Source organism: Phodopus roborovskii, unplaced genomic scaffold, assembly GCF_943737965.1.
Source record: "Phodopus roborovskii unplaced genomic scaffold, PHOROB, whole genome shotgun sequence".
In the NCBI taxonomy this organism is placed as follows: Eukaryota; Metazoa; Chordata; class Mammalia; order Rodentia; family Cricetidae; genus Phodopus; species Phodopus roborovskii.
In genome coordinates, this window is record NW_026126416.1 from 26,854,666 (window position 1) to 26,870,052 (window position 15,387).

General features: G+C 39.6%; 1 protein-coding gene across 1 annotated transcript in view; it reads right to left on the bottom strand.

The window, feature by feature from the left end:
• The window catches only part of Usp8 (ubiquitin specific peptidase 8), a 46,839-nt gene that overhangs the window by 15,699 nt on the left and 15,753 nt on the right, over positions 1 to 15,387 (bottom strand). Inside the window, exons 5-11 of the mRNA XM_051183473.1 lie at positions 10,878 to 11,040; positions 8,252 to 8,294; positions 6,521 to 6,665; positions 4,176 to 4,338; positions 3,337 to 3,481; positions 2,871 to 3,094; positions 7 to 534 (exon numbers count right to left, since the gene is read on the bottom strand). Coding sequence (XP_051039430.1) covers positions 7 to 534; positions 2,871 to 3,094; positions 3,337 to 3,481; positions 4,176 to 4,338; positions 6,521 to 6,665; positions 8,252 to 8,294; positions 10,878 to 11,040 — 1,411 coding nt within the window. The remainder of the gene's footprint in view (positions 1 to 6; positions 535 to 2,870; positions 3,095 to 3,336; positions 3,482 to 4,175; positions 4,339 to 6,520; positions 6,666 to 8,251; positions 8,295 to 10,877; positions 11,041 to 15,387) is intronic.

A 15,387-nucleotide genomic window follows, 5' to 3' on the forward strand; every position in this document is an offset into this window, starting at 1 on the left:
ACCTACCTTGCTTGCACCCAGCTCTCCCGACACAGATGCAGGGGACACATCTGCCTGCCTCTTCTGCACTCCTGATGTAGGACACCTTTTACCTTCCACAGACATCTTGGCATCAGAAGCCTCATGTTCACTCTTACTTGGTCTTTTGGTTCCCGTGGCTTCCTGGCCCTTGTCTGCCGGGGGCTCTTTGTCTTCCGCCTTGGTCGGTTTGCTGTCTGTTTTCTCCAGTCTGTCCTTTGGTTGGCTCTCACTGATGCCATGTTCTTCTGAGTCCTTTGTCTTTCCAGCTTTGCGCTCTTGTTCCTCCCTCCTCAGCTTCTCTTTCTGTTCTTTCTCCTGCTTGTTTTTCTCCACGAGAAGGGCAGTTTCTTCATGAATACGGGCCTTTTCTTCATCTGTTAACATGGCAGTCTGAGGGGGAAATACTGGCTTGGTGGACCGATCAGGAAGAATTCTTCCACTCTGATCTGTATTTTCAGATTTTATTCTATGATCTTCAGGCAACTTCACTGCTGGTTTATTTGTACGGTCAACCTAGAGAAATACAAACAGAACAAAGTGTGCAAATGTGTCTTGTTTTTTGGGGCTAGGTCTTGTACATAGGTCAAGTTGGCCTCAACACCACAATCCTCCTGCCTCAGCAAAATTTACTTGTATTACTTCAGTTTTAGTTTGCAATGCGTTACATGTCTTAATGCTCAACCACAGCACCTAGGTCTGACAGAGGAGAATGAAGCTCCATTCCTACACACCTAACTACTCCCTGCCCATCTCCACATAAGTGTCCCATAATACCTCACACAATATGACCAAAAATGAATGGATGATGCCCACAAACATGGAGCTTTCCTTCACTCTCCAAACAGATGTGAAAGAAGTCACTTTTATTTTTGACTTTTCACTTTCTCAAATAAGCAAACAAATCCCCCAAATAAACATATTCCCTTATTCTTTCTACAAATGAGAACGAAGTAGGCAGAACCACTGTGGAGATAAAGTCAGCTAAAAGTGCAGCAAGAATGAAAACCAAAACTCCATCCTTGGCTGGGGCTCACCCACCCTTCCCCAGCCTGAAAAGCATAACCTGTGGTGTTATCTTGTTTGTACTATAACAAAGCTTGCCTGAAGATCAGAGGACGGAGCTAGCCATTAGTTAACCATAGAGGTCTGTACAGACACAGAAAGTGATAAAAACTGGTTGGAGAGAAGAATATAAGGTGGGAGGAGACAGTAATCAGTCTCCTTTCAGTCTGAAGATTCCGTAGAGGTAAGATCTCTAGTGACTGCTCTGCTTCTCTGATCTTTCAGCTTTCACCCCTAATATCTGACTCCAGGTTCTTTTTATTATTAAGAACAATTAGAACTCATGCTAAAACATCTTAGTACCTTAAACTTACAATTCCTTCTTCAGTTCTCTAGCCTCATGCACTGTCACAGCGCCCTCTCCAACACAGAGCCTCACCCACTCAGGTTCCATGGCCATCTGGTCCCAGTCATTTAGCTTTCCTCTTGTCTCTGTGTCTGCAAACCCCACTAAGCTCTTAGACCCTAGAAAGCTGCTGCTTCTCCATGGAAGAGAAATTCAGTTTTCCTGCTCTGCTCTCCAGTGGCTAGCAGAGCAATGGCTGACTGGGTTCCACACTGGTCTCTCTTAGTCATTACAGATAATCCATCTTACCCACACTTAAACTTGCATTGCATACAGAAATTTCCTCTATCACTTCTCAGATTTTTAAGTGCAAAGGACCTCAGAATACATTGAATAAACCGTACATTTCTCAGTCATCTTAGGATAAAAGGTTTAGAATTCAGTTTATATAGATTAACTTGAAGACATTTACTATAATATACATTCTCTTTATAATTCCTTACATTTATGTTTTAAGGAAACTTGTTTGTTCAATTTGCTTCTTAAGATTTAATCTGAAATATTAGATAACCTTAAAACATGATGAAGACACCGACTTTCAACAGCTCTAAATGAATCAGCGTCATCCACTTCAAATATTAAATGTTACCCGAGGAAAAAGGAATGCTACAAATCCATATTGAATAATACATAGGTAAGTTCTATTACTTCAAAGAAAATCTAACAAAAAGCTCTAAACTTTCATTTGAACATCTTTGCTAAAGTTTTGGGGGGGCAGGGGTTGACACAGTTTCTCTGTGGCTTTGGAGGCTGTCCTGGAACTTACTTTGTAGACCAGGCTGGCCTTGAACTCAGAGATTCACCTGCCTCCACCTCCCAAGTGCTGAGATTAAAGGCCACTACCACTCAGCTTAAATAACTATTGTTAACATTTCAAACTCCAATGAAATGGAACTAAAATGTTGTTTTAAGACCAAAATACTGACATCTCACATCTCATACAGGCAAACCATCCTCCACAATGACAGGTTCACACTCCAGAGTAATGGGTTCTACTCTGAAATGTTCTGTTTGTAAAACTCTGCTCCTGCCCTGAGCATGTACTCTCTCAACAGTACAGCATCACAGCCATGAGACGGAATGCAGAGATGGCTTCAACTCGGAGGTGTGTGGACTCCAGACTATATGTAAGAGGGACTGATTGTTTGCTAGCTTCTTCAGGACAGCTGAGCCAGTCAAATCACAGCAGTGTCAAATGGCCACCAGCTGGGATTGAACTCTTGTAAGTGATCTAATAAAGCCAGGATGAATTATTACAAAAACTTTGTGTAAAAACAAAAAGGGGACAAGATGTACAGATCCTTCTGATGTTTCCTAAGGTGTCACAGGTCACATATAAAACTTATTCTGTGTATTTTGTGTCGATATGGTATCAAAACCAAAGATTTTTAAGTTAGTTTAAAAAAAAAAAAAAAAAAAAAAAAAAAAAAAAAGACAATACCTGTGGAACAGTCTTTGTAGCAGGCACTGGCTGAATTATGGGTGAAGCTTGGGCTTTGGGAAGGGCACTCGGTCCAGCTAGAGCTGACAGGTTCAGTGGTCTCGGTTTTTCATCTTGGCCAGTTGCCAATTCTGCATTTGCATCTACTTCTACAGGTGGAGGAGGCATCTGGGCAGGAAGTTTGGGAGGAGCTGGTTCTTCCAATGAAGGATAAGTAAAATCCACTAAAATCCACAAAAGAACAATGCATGTTTTTAAGAACAGCAAACTCCATACACAATATTAATGTTATGCATGTTCTCTGTGATAGCTAAATGTGAGAGAATGGCAAACACTACAGTCTTAAAGAAAACACGAATCTCTAGTCTGTATTATTTTGCCTGAAAAGGCATATATAAGCAAGGTTACCCTGAACTTATGTTTTATTCTGAACTGAAGCAATTAAAAACAAATTCCACATACATACATGAGATAGACACCTCTTCAGTTTTGCTTCGAGGGGGTGGAGTGACCTTAGCATTTGTTGTATACTGTGGATAGCAGAGAAGCCAGTTTTCATAGCCTCCCTCCAACACCAAAGGCTCATGGCGCAGTATGGTCTTACTTTCCCACTACAAAATAAAGACAGTATTTTTAAGATAGTTGCAGTCTCTTGACAGCAAAATGCACAACCCAAAACAAAATCAAATGTAGAATTATTTGCTGTCAAGCAAAATGAAAACAAAGAAGAATTAAGTTCAAAACCCAACATTAAATGAAGTATTAGATATAAATCAATACAAGTTTTAAGAACCAAGAAACAATCCATGATCTTAGAAGGAAAGTTATAAAAGAAATCCAAGACAAAAACTACCTAAAATCTAACCACCCAGAGATAGTCCTTAACATTCTGGAGTTAGTTTCTACTCTCCCACATATGTACACACATTTCAAAATGTATTTTTATAAAACAATGAAATGCTTAATTTGCAGCTCTTTCTTTTCCATAAATCTCATTAATAGTTGTATCATTTATAGTGATTATTACTCTGGTGTGTGTGTGTGTGTATACAGATACCCCCAATGCTGAAATAAACATCAAAGATAAGCACACATCTCATCTCCATTAATAAATTTCCAAAATTGAAGTAGCTGAGTCCTGGCTCAAAAACACCTTATGACTTTCAATATTAAATGTTCACCTCTAAGATGGTTACTGAATACAACTTACTGAGGATACAGATGGTTTAAAAGTCTAGTGGAGCCAGTCAAAAGCAATCTCCACCATTTCCCAACAATCAGACAAGTAACAAGGGAGCTGCCAACCTTGAAAAGTGCATCTTTTAGACTCCGCAGAGTGGTCCCAAGCTGTAAATCCTTCGCTGAACTAAACCAGTCGAGCAGTACCACATAGTCCACACTTCCCCTCTTTTTCCATGTGTCTTTAGAATCATCTGAGAGGTTTGCTTCAATCAAACTGGCAGTGACTCTGAAATAAATGAGCATTTGTATTGAGCAAAGTGGAGAAATGATCCTCATACCCTGGTGTTACACTAGTACAAACTTTATTCCACCCTTCATTACATGTTAGTGCTTTTAGTAATTATTAGGGAGGGGGAACAGACTTAATTCTGGCCCTTTTTAAAAAAGATTGGGGGGGGGGGGGACGGGACACAAAACTGAAAACAGGAAATCCGGACAACTTCCTCTGTCAAATCTAAACTGGAGAATCACCTCAGCAACATTACTCATATTTCAGCTCACTTCTATCTATACATATAATAACTAAACAGCATGTTTTAATTTAATTAGCAAGCACACACAGCCCTACCGTTGTGCCAGATCCTGCTCTATATGCTTTGGATCTTACTGAATCCTCACAAAGGTCCACTTAGGAGACATCACTCCTCCCACATTACAGCTGAGAAGTCAGGGTTCTCATATATATATGAGGTTCTTACCATATATGTGTGTGTGTGTGTGTGTGTGTGTGTGTGTGTGTGTGTGTGTTACGGCCAGTCCGAGGTTACAGCTCAGGTCTACACTTACATTCTTTCATCCATATGTTCTCAACTACACAGGAGACGCAGTGTGCAGCTACTCTTTTGCTCATATGGAAGCTTACACACACCCTTAACATGGCCTGTTACAGACCCCAATCCTCTTACCACTTCCTTCTCTTCTTTAACTGCTTGTCCCCTTTGCTCATTCACACCAGCCATGACTTTTGATTCTTGACTTATTCAGATGTGCTCCTGCCTAAGGGCCTCTATTCTTGCTGCATTCTGTTTGCTTCCTGTTCCTGACCTCAGAAGGTAAGCCACTCATTTCCCCAACACACTCAACACTTGCTAAGAACTTTCCTGTGAGTCTTCCTTGAACTAATTTTAGGGTCTACTCCAAGACAGACAGACTGACACAAAACAAACATATCTACCCATCCACCACACCTTACTAATTAACATAATGAACATTATTGGGTTTTTTCTATCTTATCTGCCTATTTAATTAAAGCTTTACAAAGGCAGTAACTTTAATCTGTTTACAGGTTTAGCCTCTTCTCTTAGAACTACAGTAACCCATCCTACTTCTTAGTAAATATTTGTTGAAATGTCAGAAATAATAACATTCCTTTGGTGCCAGTGCTTAGAAACCATTCAGCATTTAGTAGGCATTTCAGTATTTAACTGAGGATACTAGCAAGCTGAATAGGACTGGTAAAACTTTTACCCACAAATAAAACAAAATGGCTCTGGACTAAAAACAAAATAAACCTGTTCCTAAGTAATAACATTGGTTACTCTATCTGTTGGGAAATGAAGAGGAAGAGCTAATATAAAATACCATATCTTAGCTATCCTTATAGAGACAGATCAAGATGCACAACCTACAGAGAATGAAATGTGAGGTTCTAAAGGGGCATTTATTTGTCTACACACTCCTTTAAGGATAGGTTTTCAAGTGAACACGTGTTGGGAAATAACAGACTCAAGAAGTGTTTTCTAAATTTAAGTTTCTCGTATAGTATCTTCTCAATTTGTTTTATAATTTACTTTAAAATGTAACTTAATAATCAATAAATTTAATTATACTGTTTAATAAATTCCTATGTTCCTGTATATATTCATAACCAACATATACAGGCCAAGTCTAAAAATAAAACATAAGTAAATTATATTGCAGGCACCCAAGGGAACACACAGAGTAATGAGAATGAACACACGGCACTTACATACAGTGATGGAGATGACTATCAAAACATAGGCTGAATGGAAGAACACAGTCAGTCACTTATTCACTAGGGAGGCCAAATGTGAGGACCACAAATTCAAGGCCAGCCTGTTAGCACAACAGGATCCTGACTCTCTCTTTTATTTATGTTTCTTTTCGGTTTTTCAAGACAGGGTTTCTCTATGTAGCCCGGGTTATCCTGGAACTCATTCTGTAGACCAGGCTGTCCTTGAACTCAAGAGGTCTGCCTGCCTCTGCCTCCAACGTGCTGAGATTAAAGGTGTGCACTACCACCATCCAACCATATTTTTAAAAATTTATTGTTCTCTCATATATTACATCCCTACTGTAGTTTCCTCTCCCTCTTCTCCTCCCAACCACCCCCACATTCCCTGAGATCCAGTCCTCCTCTATTTCTATCCAAACATACAGTAACCTACCCTGGACTGATAGCTTCTTCAGGAACACTGAGGGAATCTGAGATACAGGAATGCTGATAATCCTGTGTTTTTCGAGCATCCATTATAATCAAACTGATGTTTTTATCCATCATCATTGTATATAGTTCCTTTGCTGTGATTACTCCTTGGAATTGAGAAACACAGTAGTAAACAACAAGAAATGCCCAGTTCTATTTGCTGGTACATTGGCAAACACAGAAGAGCAAAGTCTACTTGGCATCAGACTTGCCATCCCATTCCATCAGTTTTATCCTTTACATGAACACTAAGTATAATTCATGTTAACATTTACTAAGAGACAAATTCCATGCCTTGTTTATACACAGATTGGACACAGCTTGATGAACAGTGTCTGCCTAGCTATGCTCAGGTCCGGGTTTGGTTCCACTGTGCCTCCATCACCTAATTATTAACTTCATGTCATGGTCACCACTGTATCTGGCATTCATTCTACTACTAATCTCAAAGAAACAAAATTAAATTCGTCTTATTAGACAGAAAACAGTCCACACACAGATTACACACTTAATAAAATCACAAGGGCTGTATTGTGGCTCAGCTGGTACCATCCAGCACCTGAGGCCCAGGTTCAGGCCCCAGCAACTGCACAAACTGGGCATGGTGGGGTACAAGTTCAAGGTCATCCCTGATTACATACAATACTCAAGGCCAGTCTAGGGTAGGAAGGTTCTAGTTTATCTTTTCTAATTATTATTGTTCAAGTCTGGAGAGGTGATATGAGGACTATTTGAATATTTAAATTTTCAATTATTTACTTAATTAGGATGCGATGTACAACTTGGAAAAAACAAACCAAACAAAACTCTCTGTGTTGCTATTTTTGTTAGCTTGAAGTGAAAGATCAAAAACCATCACATGGAACTTCAGATACGAAAGCTGTTTCTGTAACTGAGAAACATAGGTAATCTTAGAAACGGCTGTGAAAACCTTTCTTCCTCTCAAGTCATCAAGATCACTTTGATAATGAACAGACTGAACAAGCAGAAACAGAAGTCACCCAGAAGGGTAATAGCTAAGCATGATGAGCTACAAAGGAATGAATGATGAAAACTAATCTTAAAAGACAATCAACAACAGCTTCTAGGAAAGTACTTTACACTACTTAGTTTATTTTTAGAATTGCTGTATGATAATATGCTTGGTACCTAAGTGCTTTGTGTTACATGTTTAATTTACTACTATTTTGTTTTTCCGATACAGGGTTTCTTTGTGTAACCCTGCCTGTCCTGAAACTAGCTCTGTAGACCAGGCTGGTCTTGAACTCACAGAGATCCACTTGCACTGGGATTAAAGCCATGCGCCACCACTGCCCAGCTTGTCAGAATATTTTACCTTAGCAACAGGAAAAGAAAATAATACAACCCCACTTTACAGATGGGTAAACTGAGGTAGAGTTGATAAGTATCATAGTCAAGATATTGAGCAGCTTCTGAGAGTCTATCCTCTCAAACACTATGCCTACATTTAAACATTGCATCTAGAAAAGATGATAAATACACTGTGTATTACCACATTTCATCATGCCAGGCTAAAATAATAAAATATCCCGAGTAGATCAATACAGCACTTACAGCATTTCAATGTACTTGTAGAGTATAGGAAAACACAAATCTATACAGAGATCAGACAGTGCTGAGACTCACTGTATCAAATTTGAAAGGACACTGACATCCTTTCTCACATACATACCTTTCTCTGCAGTTCCTCCTTTTTCATTCTGCTCACCATTTATCTAGGTCACAGAGGAAAAGAGTTTCAATTTCATTGGAAAAAAAAGCCCACTCAAATTTAATACTTCACTTCAAAGGAAAACTAAGAAATGCAGTGTGCTAAGTAATGGCATTTTATAAAACTATGCATAAAAGGGGCAGAGCTCAGCAGGGGAGCACTTGTACACGAAGCCCTGGGTGTAATACACAGAAATGCCCTCCACCCTTAAGCATCCAGATACATAAGGGCTTTGCTATATTCGTTGAGGAAGCAGCTAAAATAACCAGCAGCGTATCAGAATCACTATTCATTCTCAAATTTTCCTAAGTGCCACATATAATTTAAAATTAGTACTTAATAAGAAAGTGCTTCTTACAATGAAACAGCAATTCTAGCTATTCTAGTCGGCGTCTTCCACTATAAAATTAAAGGACAATCAAATGATACAACATACTACTTACATAGTTTACATTTTCTAACCAAGGTAACATGAGATAACCCTGTAAGATGTTAGCTCATTTTACAGACAGGAAAACTCAGGACCCACCCGGACCTACAGATCAGGTTAGTAGTACACTTGTACGTATGTGTACATTTGCACAAGTTATGTATATAATATCATCCGCCTCCTAGCACGACACACTATGAAACACAAGACACCAGCTGCAGAAAATTCTTGTCATGAAACAAAAATTGCACTTGCCCTGACAATGCAGGAAATAAAGAAAAACCTACAAGTCGGGAGAAGCAACACAAAATGTGGTTCACTTTCTCTATTCTGTCAAGTGCATGGCATGAAAATTCAGAGGAAGAGAATCTCAAATGGAGACTATTTTAGAGCCTTAAGAGATATAACAAGGGCCGGGCGTTGATGCCTTGTGCCTTTAGTCCCAGCACTTGGGAGGCAGAAGCAGGCGAATCTCCGTAAGTTCGAGACCAGCCTGGTCTACAGAGTGAGTTCCAGGACTGGCTCCAAAGCACTATAGAGAAACCCTGTCTGGGGGAAAACACACAAACACAAGGAAAAGGCAATTCACAGCTTTGCATCATGATTCAAGAAATCAACTTGATAAACAACCAAGTTAAGGAAAGTCTGATACAGACTGAACTCCAGGTAACTCTAAGGAGTTACTGTTAAATTCAGGGTGGAATATAGGATTGTAGTTATGTGAGATGGATAGCAACGTTCAGCAGTAAAGTAGCAAAGCAGCTAGAGACTCACTTTCAAATACTCAAGCAAAAGAAAAAATGTAGTAGACAGATCAGGCAGGTCAAATGTTGAAGTGAAAGTAACAGAGATGTAGCTGAGGATGTAACTCAGCTGGTCATTTATTTGCTTGCCCTAGCCTCCCCTTAACTGGGAGTGATTATACAGGCTGACAATCCTAGAAACTGGGAGGTGGAGGCAGAAGGAGCAGGGATTCAAGGTCAGCCATGCCTACAGAGTGAGTCTGGGCTAGCCTGGGCTACAAGAGACCCTGTCTCAACTAAAAACAAAACAAAAAAAAAGTGACTGACCACTTTTGAAAAGGCAACAAAATGAAAAAGTTCCCTTCATACCATTCTTTCAAATCCTGTTATTTGGTTTTGGCAGCCACTTGACCTACTGACAAACATCTTCCTAAGTTAGTGGTTTCACCACACATCGTGAATTCCAACAATGGAAAAGCACATTTCTTCACCTTTTCAGAGTACCCAGCCCAGTGAAACATCTTCCAAATGACAACAGTAACCCATGCAAAAGTGACAGGACTGCTACCAAATTTACAAAATGCACACAAGACCATAGGAAACAAAGCAGAAAGTTTCCAAGTATTTCAACAACCCAGAAGAGATTTGTACTTTACGAAGAATAATTTCTGAGAAAGTAAAGAGGTGTAGTGACAGCTGGCAGAGACTGGTGGCTTCTGATAAGGAGATCTTCTTGATGTGCTAGGAACACTACATGAAATGCAGAGAGCAACAGAAAGACAAAGGGAAAATGAACAGAAAAGGGAATGAATGAATGAATGAATGTGAACGAGACTCCAGAAACAAAGTAGTACGCAAGTCCTACTCTCTTCTTAATTTATTTTATTTTTGGTTTTTCAGGATATGTTTTCTCTGTGTAGCCCTGACTGTCCTGGAACTCACTCTGTAGACCAGGCTGGCTTCAAACTCAGAGATCCACCTGCCTCTGGCTCCCGAGTGCTGGGATTAAAGGTGTGTACCACCATACCTGGTCCACACTTGGCCCAAGTCCTTCTCTTAATGTAGATTTCATTATGAGGCAAAAGACACCTGAGATCCTGTTTTAAGACCTTCATTTGGCAAACAAGGAAACTGAGTCCAAGAGTTGTTAGGCAAGACTCAAATGGACAAGATCACCATCAAATGCTTCCTCTCTTCCCACCCACGTTCAATTTACAGTTACTGCTATAATGATGGCCAGAACAATGTTGCTGTGGATGCTTACAAAAACGCCCAGGACATTTGATTCATTTCTTATCAAACACATGAAATGTTATCACTGTTGCATCAAAAAATTTTACAGTGGCATCTCAACTCCTTACAGGCAGGTCACCTGGCAAACAGAACCATTATTTACACAATAAACTTGGAGTACCCTTTGAGTTTTGTTTTTGGAATCCGATACATTCTCCAAAGAGCGTTTGGCCACAGCACCACTGTCCTCTCTTCCTGCCTCCTGCCTTTTCTGTTGTTGTAGCAGCTCTTCCTCTCGTCTGTCCTTTTCTTCAAGCTTTTTCCGAACTTCAGCCTCTTCATATCTAGTTGAAAGAAGAATTCTTTTAATAACATGAAGAGAACAGTTAAGGAAGTTCATGTTTCATGTACTAAGCATCCTGCCTGGGGCACACATAATGGCCTTTAACTCACCCCTTCCAACTGAAATTGAATTCTGGTAGAGTTCCCATACAAACAACACACATCCGCTCTCAGGGCTGACTGTACACTTTAAACTGCACAAAAGCCTTGAAAACAAATGCTATGCTCTCTCTCTACTAATAATGTTCCTTTTGCTTTTGCTTTTACACTATTTAAAAATTTTAATCATCAAATCTACCACAATTTCCTTCTTAGATTCTCTTTGCAAGAGAAATCATCCCAGTATCACAACTGTGTTGATTTAGATCAAAATGTTAAGGCAAGTATTCAAGAACAATATTACCCACACCAATTGGAGAATCATTATCAAAGTCAAGAACTGATTGTCTTAAAAAGGATGGCTTCACTGAAAAGTCTAATGTGCCAGCAGTTAACCCAGCTATGGTGACTACAATTTGCAGGCCTGTAAATACAAGGTGTTTAGAACTATTCTCCACAGAATCAGAAGCAGTACTTTTGGGAATGTATGCTAACAAGGACCTGTGACCCTGTCCTTGGTGATGATAGCAATGCCTGCTGGTTCTGAACTTATGAGGATGGGGAGAGGAGGAGAGAATGAGACAGATGGATAAGAGGGAGAGGGAAGAATACAGAATGGAGGGAGAAAGGGGGTAGTAATTGATTCAGTTCAGTTAGTAAAGAATGAATCAAACTATGGCTTTATTATTTTGTTACATGCTTATTCTATCTATCCTCCATATAATTTACTATATATGGAGGACAAATGATTTATTTTCCTTTGTTTCTCTTTGTTCTTGTTTAACTAAAACGATAGTTATTTCTTGCTAAAGGTTAATACCACATTCATGAAACGACAAAATGGAGCTATCTTTTTACAAGAGGCCAAACTTTCTATTGTTAAAGTCAGCTCCAAAGACCTGTGTATGTCTGTTCACCGTGATTCTTTGGATTTGTTGAGTTAACTGACTACACAGGACTATTTGCAAATGTTTCCTTGCTTTAAGATGTAGTGCTTCCTACTTAATTCCATTCCAGGCAGTTAGCCTAGAAACAAATACCAAAGTAAGATTGGCAAAGCGGTGGTGGCCTGTCATGATTAGAACTGTAAGTTATGTTTATAACTCTTGTTTACACTTGTAATATGAATATGGATTCAGAAATTGTTAGTTGGGTTGCAATTTCAAGCTGACTATAAAGATAAATTAAAATCTGTAAAAAAAAGCCCAGCTAAGCCAGGCCTGTTTCAGGGTAGGTTTCTACCCTGAGATATTTGAGGGGGTCAAGACAGAAGGAGGGCTACAAATTTAAGGCCAGCCTGGATGAGTCAGTGAGACTATCTCAAAATAAAAAGGAAATAACACAACATATGATTATGTCTAAGTGAATCTCCATATTAGAGAGTTTATCTAGCACAAGGCCTTATATGTGTAAATCCTTAAGGGGGGTAGAGTGGATGAAGCAGAGAGCAGTTAAATAAGATCTAAACAGCATTCAACAACACATGGAGACCTAAATGGCAAACAGTACTACGGTTTGAAGAAGGTCCATGTCAAGTGTGACACCCCTTCCCACCTTCCCTATCCTACCACACTCCTGCTGAAACTGCATTGTAAGGTTAATATAGAAGAGAATCCCTGTTGAGTATGTTGTTTAGAGGGCGGGCTTTTGGGAGGTGATCAGAGTTATAGGTCAATGAAGTGAAACACATCTTGATAGCTTTAAAGGAGAGGCCAGAAGAGACACATAACAAACTCCTGTGTCCTCACTGTGATATGATGCAGTTTTAGGTTGGTTGCAGTATGTTGTTTAACCTTTACCCCCAAACAAATCTCTCTCTTTTTTAATACATAGCCTATTTCAGGCATTTTGCTGTAGTAATAAAAAATGAATAAATCATACACAGAGAACTATATACACCCACTGCACTTTCTTTTCAAGTATACACTGTGTAGAAAAGGCTGCATGTAGAACCAAAGACTGTTTAAGGACTGAGTATCTCTAGATATAATGAAACTGAAATAGAAATCAGAAAAATCCCACATTTGAAAATTAAGCACTATACTTCTAAACAATCATGGGTAAAAGGACAATTTTAAAAAAAAGTTAAAAATAAATGTCATAGCTTGCAAAATGGAAGAACAATACACTCTTGGATTTATAAAACTCAGTATGTTAGCTGACACAGTGGTATACGCTCAGGAAGCAGAGAGAATGCTGTAGCTCCCAGGGCAGCCTGATTTACACAGTGAATTTCAGGCCAACTAGGGCTACAGAGAGACCTCTGTTTTTAACAAAAAATACCCAAAAAGATAAGTGTTTTCTCAAATCTCTGGCAGAACCATGCTTGCTAGTATATTCAGTTCTGTTGTTTCTTAACCCCCCCGTTAAGAACTTAGCGTCATTATACACTGTTCCAGTGGAAAGTCAACGTCAAACTGTCCTCCCTATTTCATGTGCCAGCATCTATTGAGCTGTGTTCAAATACTCTGAACTAAAGAGACTTAAGAAAGAAAGGGCTTACTCTGGCTCACAGCTCCATCAGTAAGGAGCTTGAAGCAGCTGATCACGCTGCATCCACAATGAGGAGCAAAGATACAAGCTGCTTTTCCACTTGTACAGCCCAGGATCCCAGCCAGGGAATGGCTCCACCTGTCCTACAGTGTCGAGTCTTCTAACCTCAATGCAATCAAGATTCTCCCTCAGATGCACCCGGAGACCTATATCCCAGGTAATTCTAGATTCTATAAATTGAGAACTAACAGTAACCACCACAAGTAGTTATTCTTATCCCAATTACGGATAAGGAAACACAAGCAGAGGAAGACTAAGTAACTTGCCTAATAGCACACAACAGTGAGTAGAAGAACTGAGACTCAACCCCAGGAGTCAGGCCCCATACATGTACTCATGAAACAGACCTCTTCTCTAGCAGCAATCTATACTGTAACAGTATGGGAACTGTCTGCCCTAAGAAGTACAGTCAAGGGCTAGGATGCCTCTCAGTGGGAGAGTGCTTGCCTAGTATGCACAAAGCCTTAGGTTTATCCCCCAGCACTGCCAAAACAAAACAAAAAAAGACCGCCAGGTTGAATTTAATTTAAAGGTAGAAATGAAGAAACTTCAAGATTCACTTTCCTGCTGTCTTTGTCATCTGCACCTTACCATATCGATCATTCCATAACTGCAATGGATCTCTGTAAATATGCTTACATAGATCTCATACCATTTCCCTTTGGGCAACTTGAAGTGAAATCAAAGCTTGCCCTCCATCTGGCACTGACCTCTGGTTCCTTTATTTGCCTGCCTAATTCCTTTTGCTGGGATCCTACCTTCTGACTTGATCAAATTAACCCTAAGATCACCAATAACATGGATGTAAAAGAAATGGGTAGATGAACACACATGTTTGACAAAGTCTCACCTAACACAAAGTAACATTTAAACTTGTTTTCTAGGCACTGATTAGGTTTTTATTGTAGTGTTTTATGGAACTGGGAACTTGGTCTGCCCCAGCAGTGGACAGATATACCATAATACCAATGACTAGGAGTAATTTAGCAGAAGATGGATGTTGAGGAGTCTAAAACTTCCACCTTAAAGCTATGATCCTTCCTAAACTCCATACTCTAGCCTGCTGCAGTTGGTGAGATGTTCAGTGGTAACAGCTCTTCCAAAGGATCTAGGTTCAATTCCCAGCACCCACATGACAGCTCACACCTGTCTGTAACTCCAGTTCCATGGCTTCTGACACCCTGGCACAGACATACATGCAAACAAAATACTAATGAACATAAAATAAAAATAAATTATACACTAAGAAGGAAAAAAAAACCCTCTATCCAGCACCCCGCTCTTTCTCAGCCTATTAGTCTGACAAGAGGAATACCCTAACATCAGAGAGATTTCAGAATCTCCAAAGGGAAGAACTGACTTGACTAGAATATCACTACAGACAGGTGTAGAGTATGCTAATACAGAATCAATGGAAGAAAACAAATGTGGTGAAGCAGGAGAAGACAAACTGAAAAGGTTCTCCTCAGTTAGCTGCAAAGTAATCTATACCACAAGAAAACCCCCAAACACATTGAAGAACCTTATAATTAGAAGGCCCCAAAAGGAATTCCATACCAGGAACCTTATTAAATTGAATAGCCCATTCTATCACTGAGTATTCTCATCAATGAATTTGTAGAGAGTTATTTCCTCAATGAAAAGTGATAAGAAGAAAAAGAGATTGCCAGCACCCAGGAGGCGGAGGCAGGTGGATC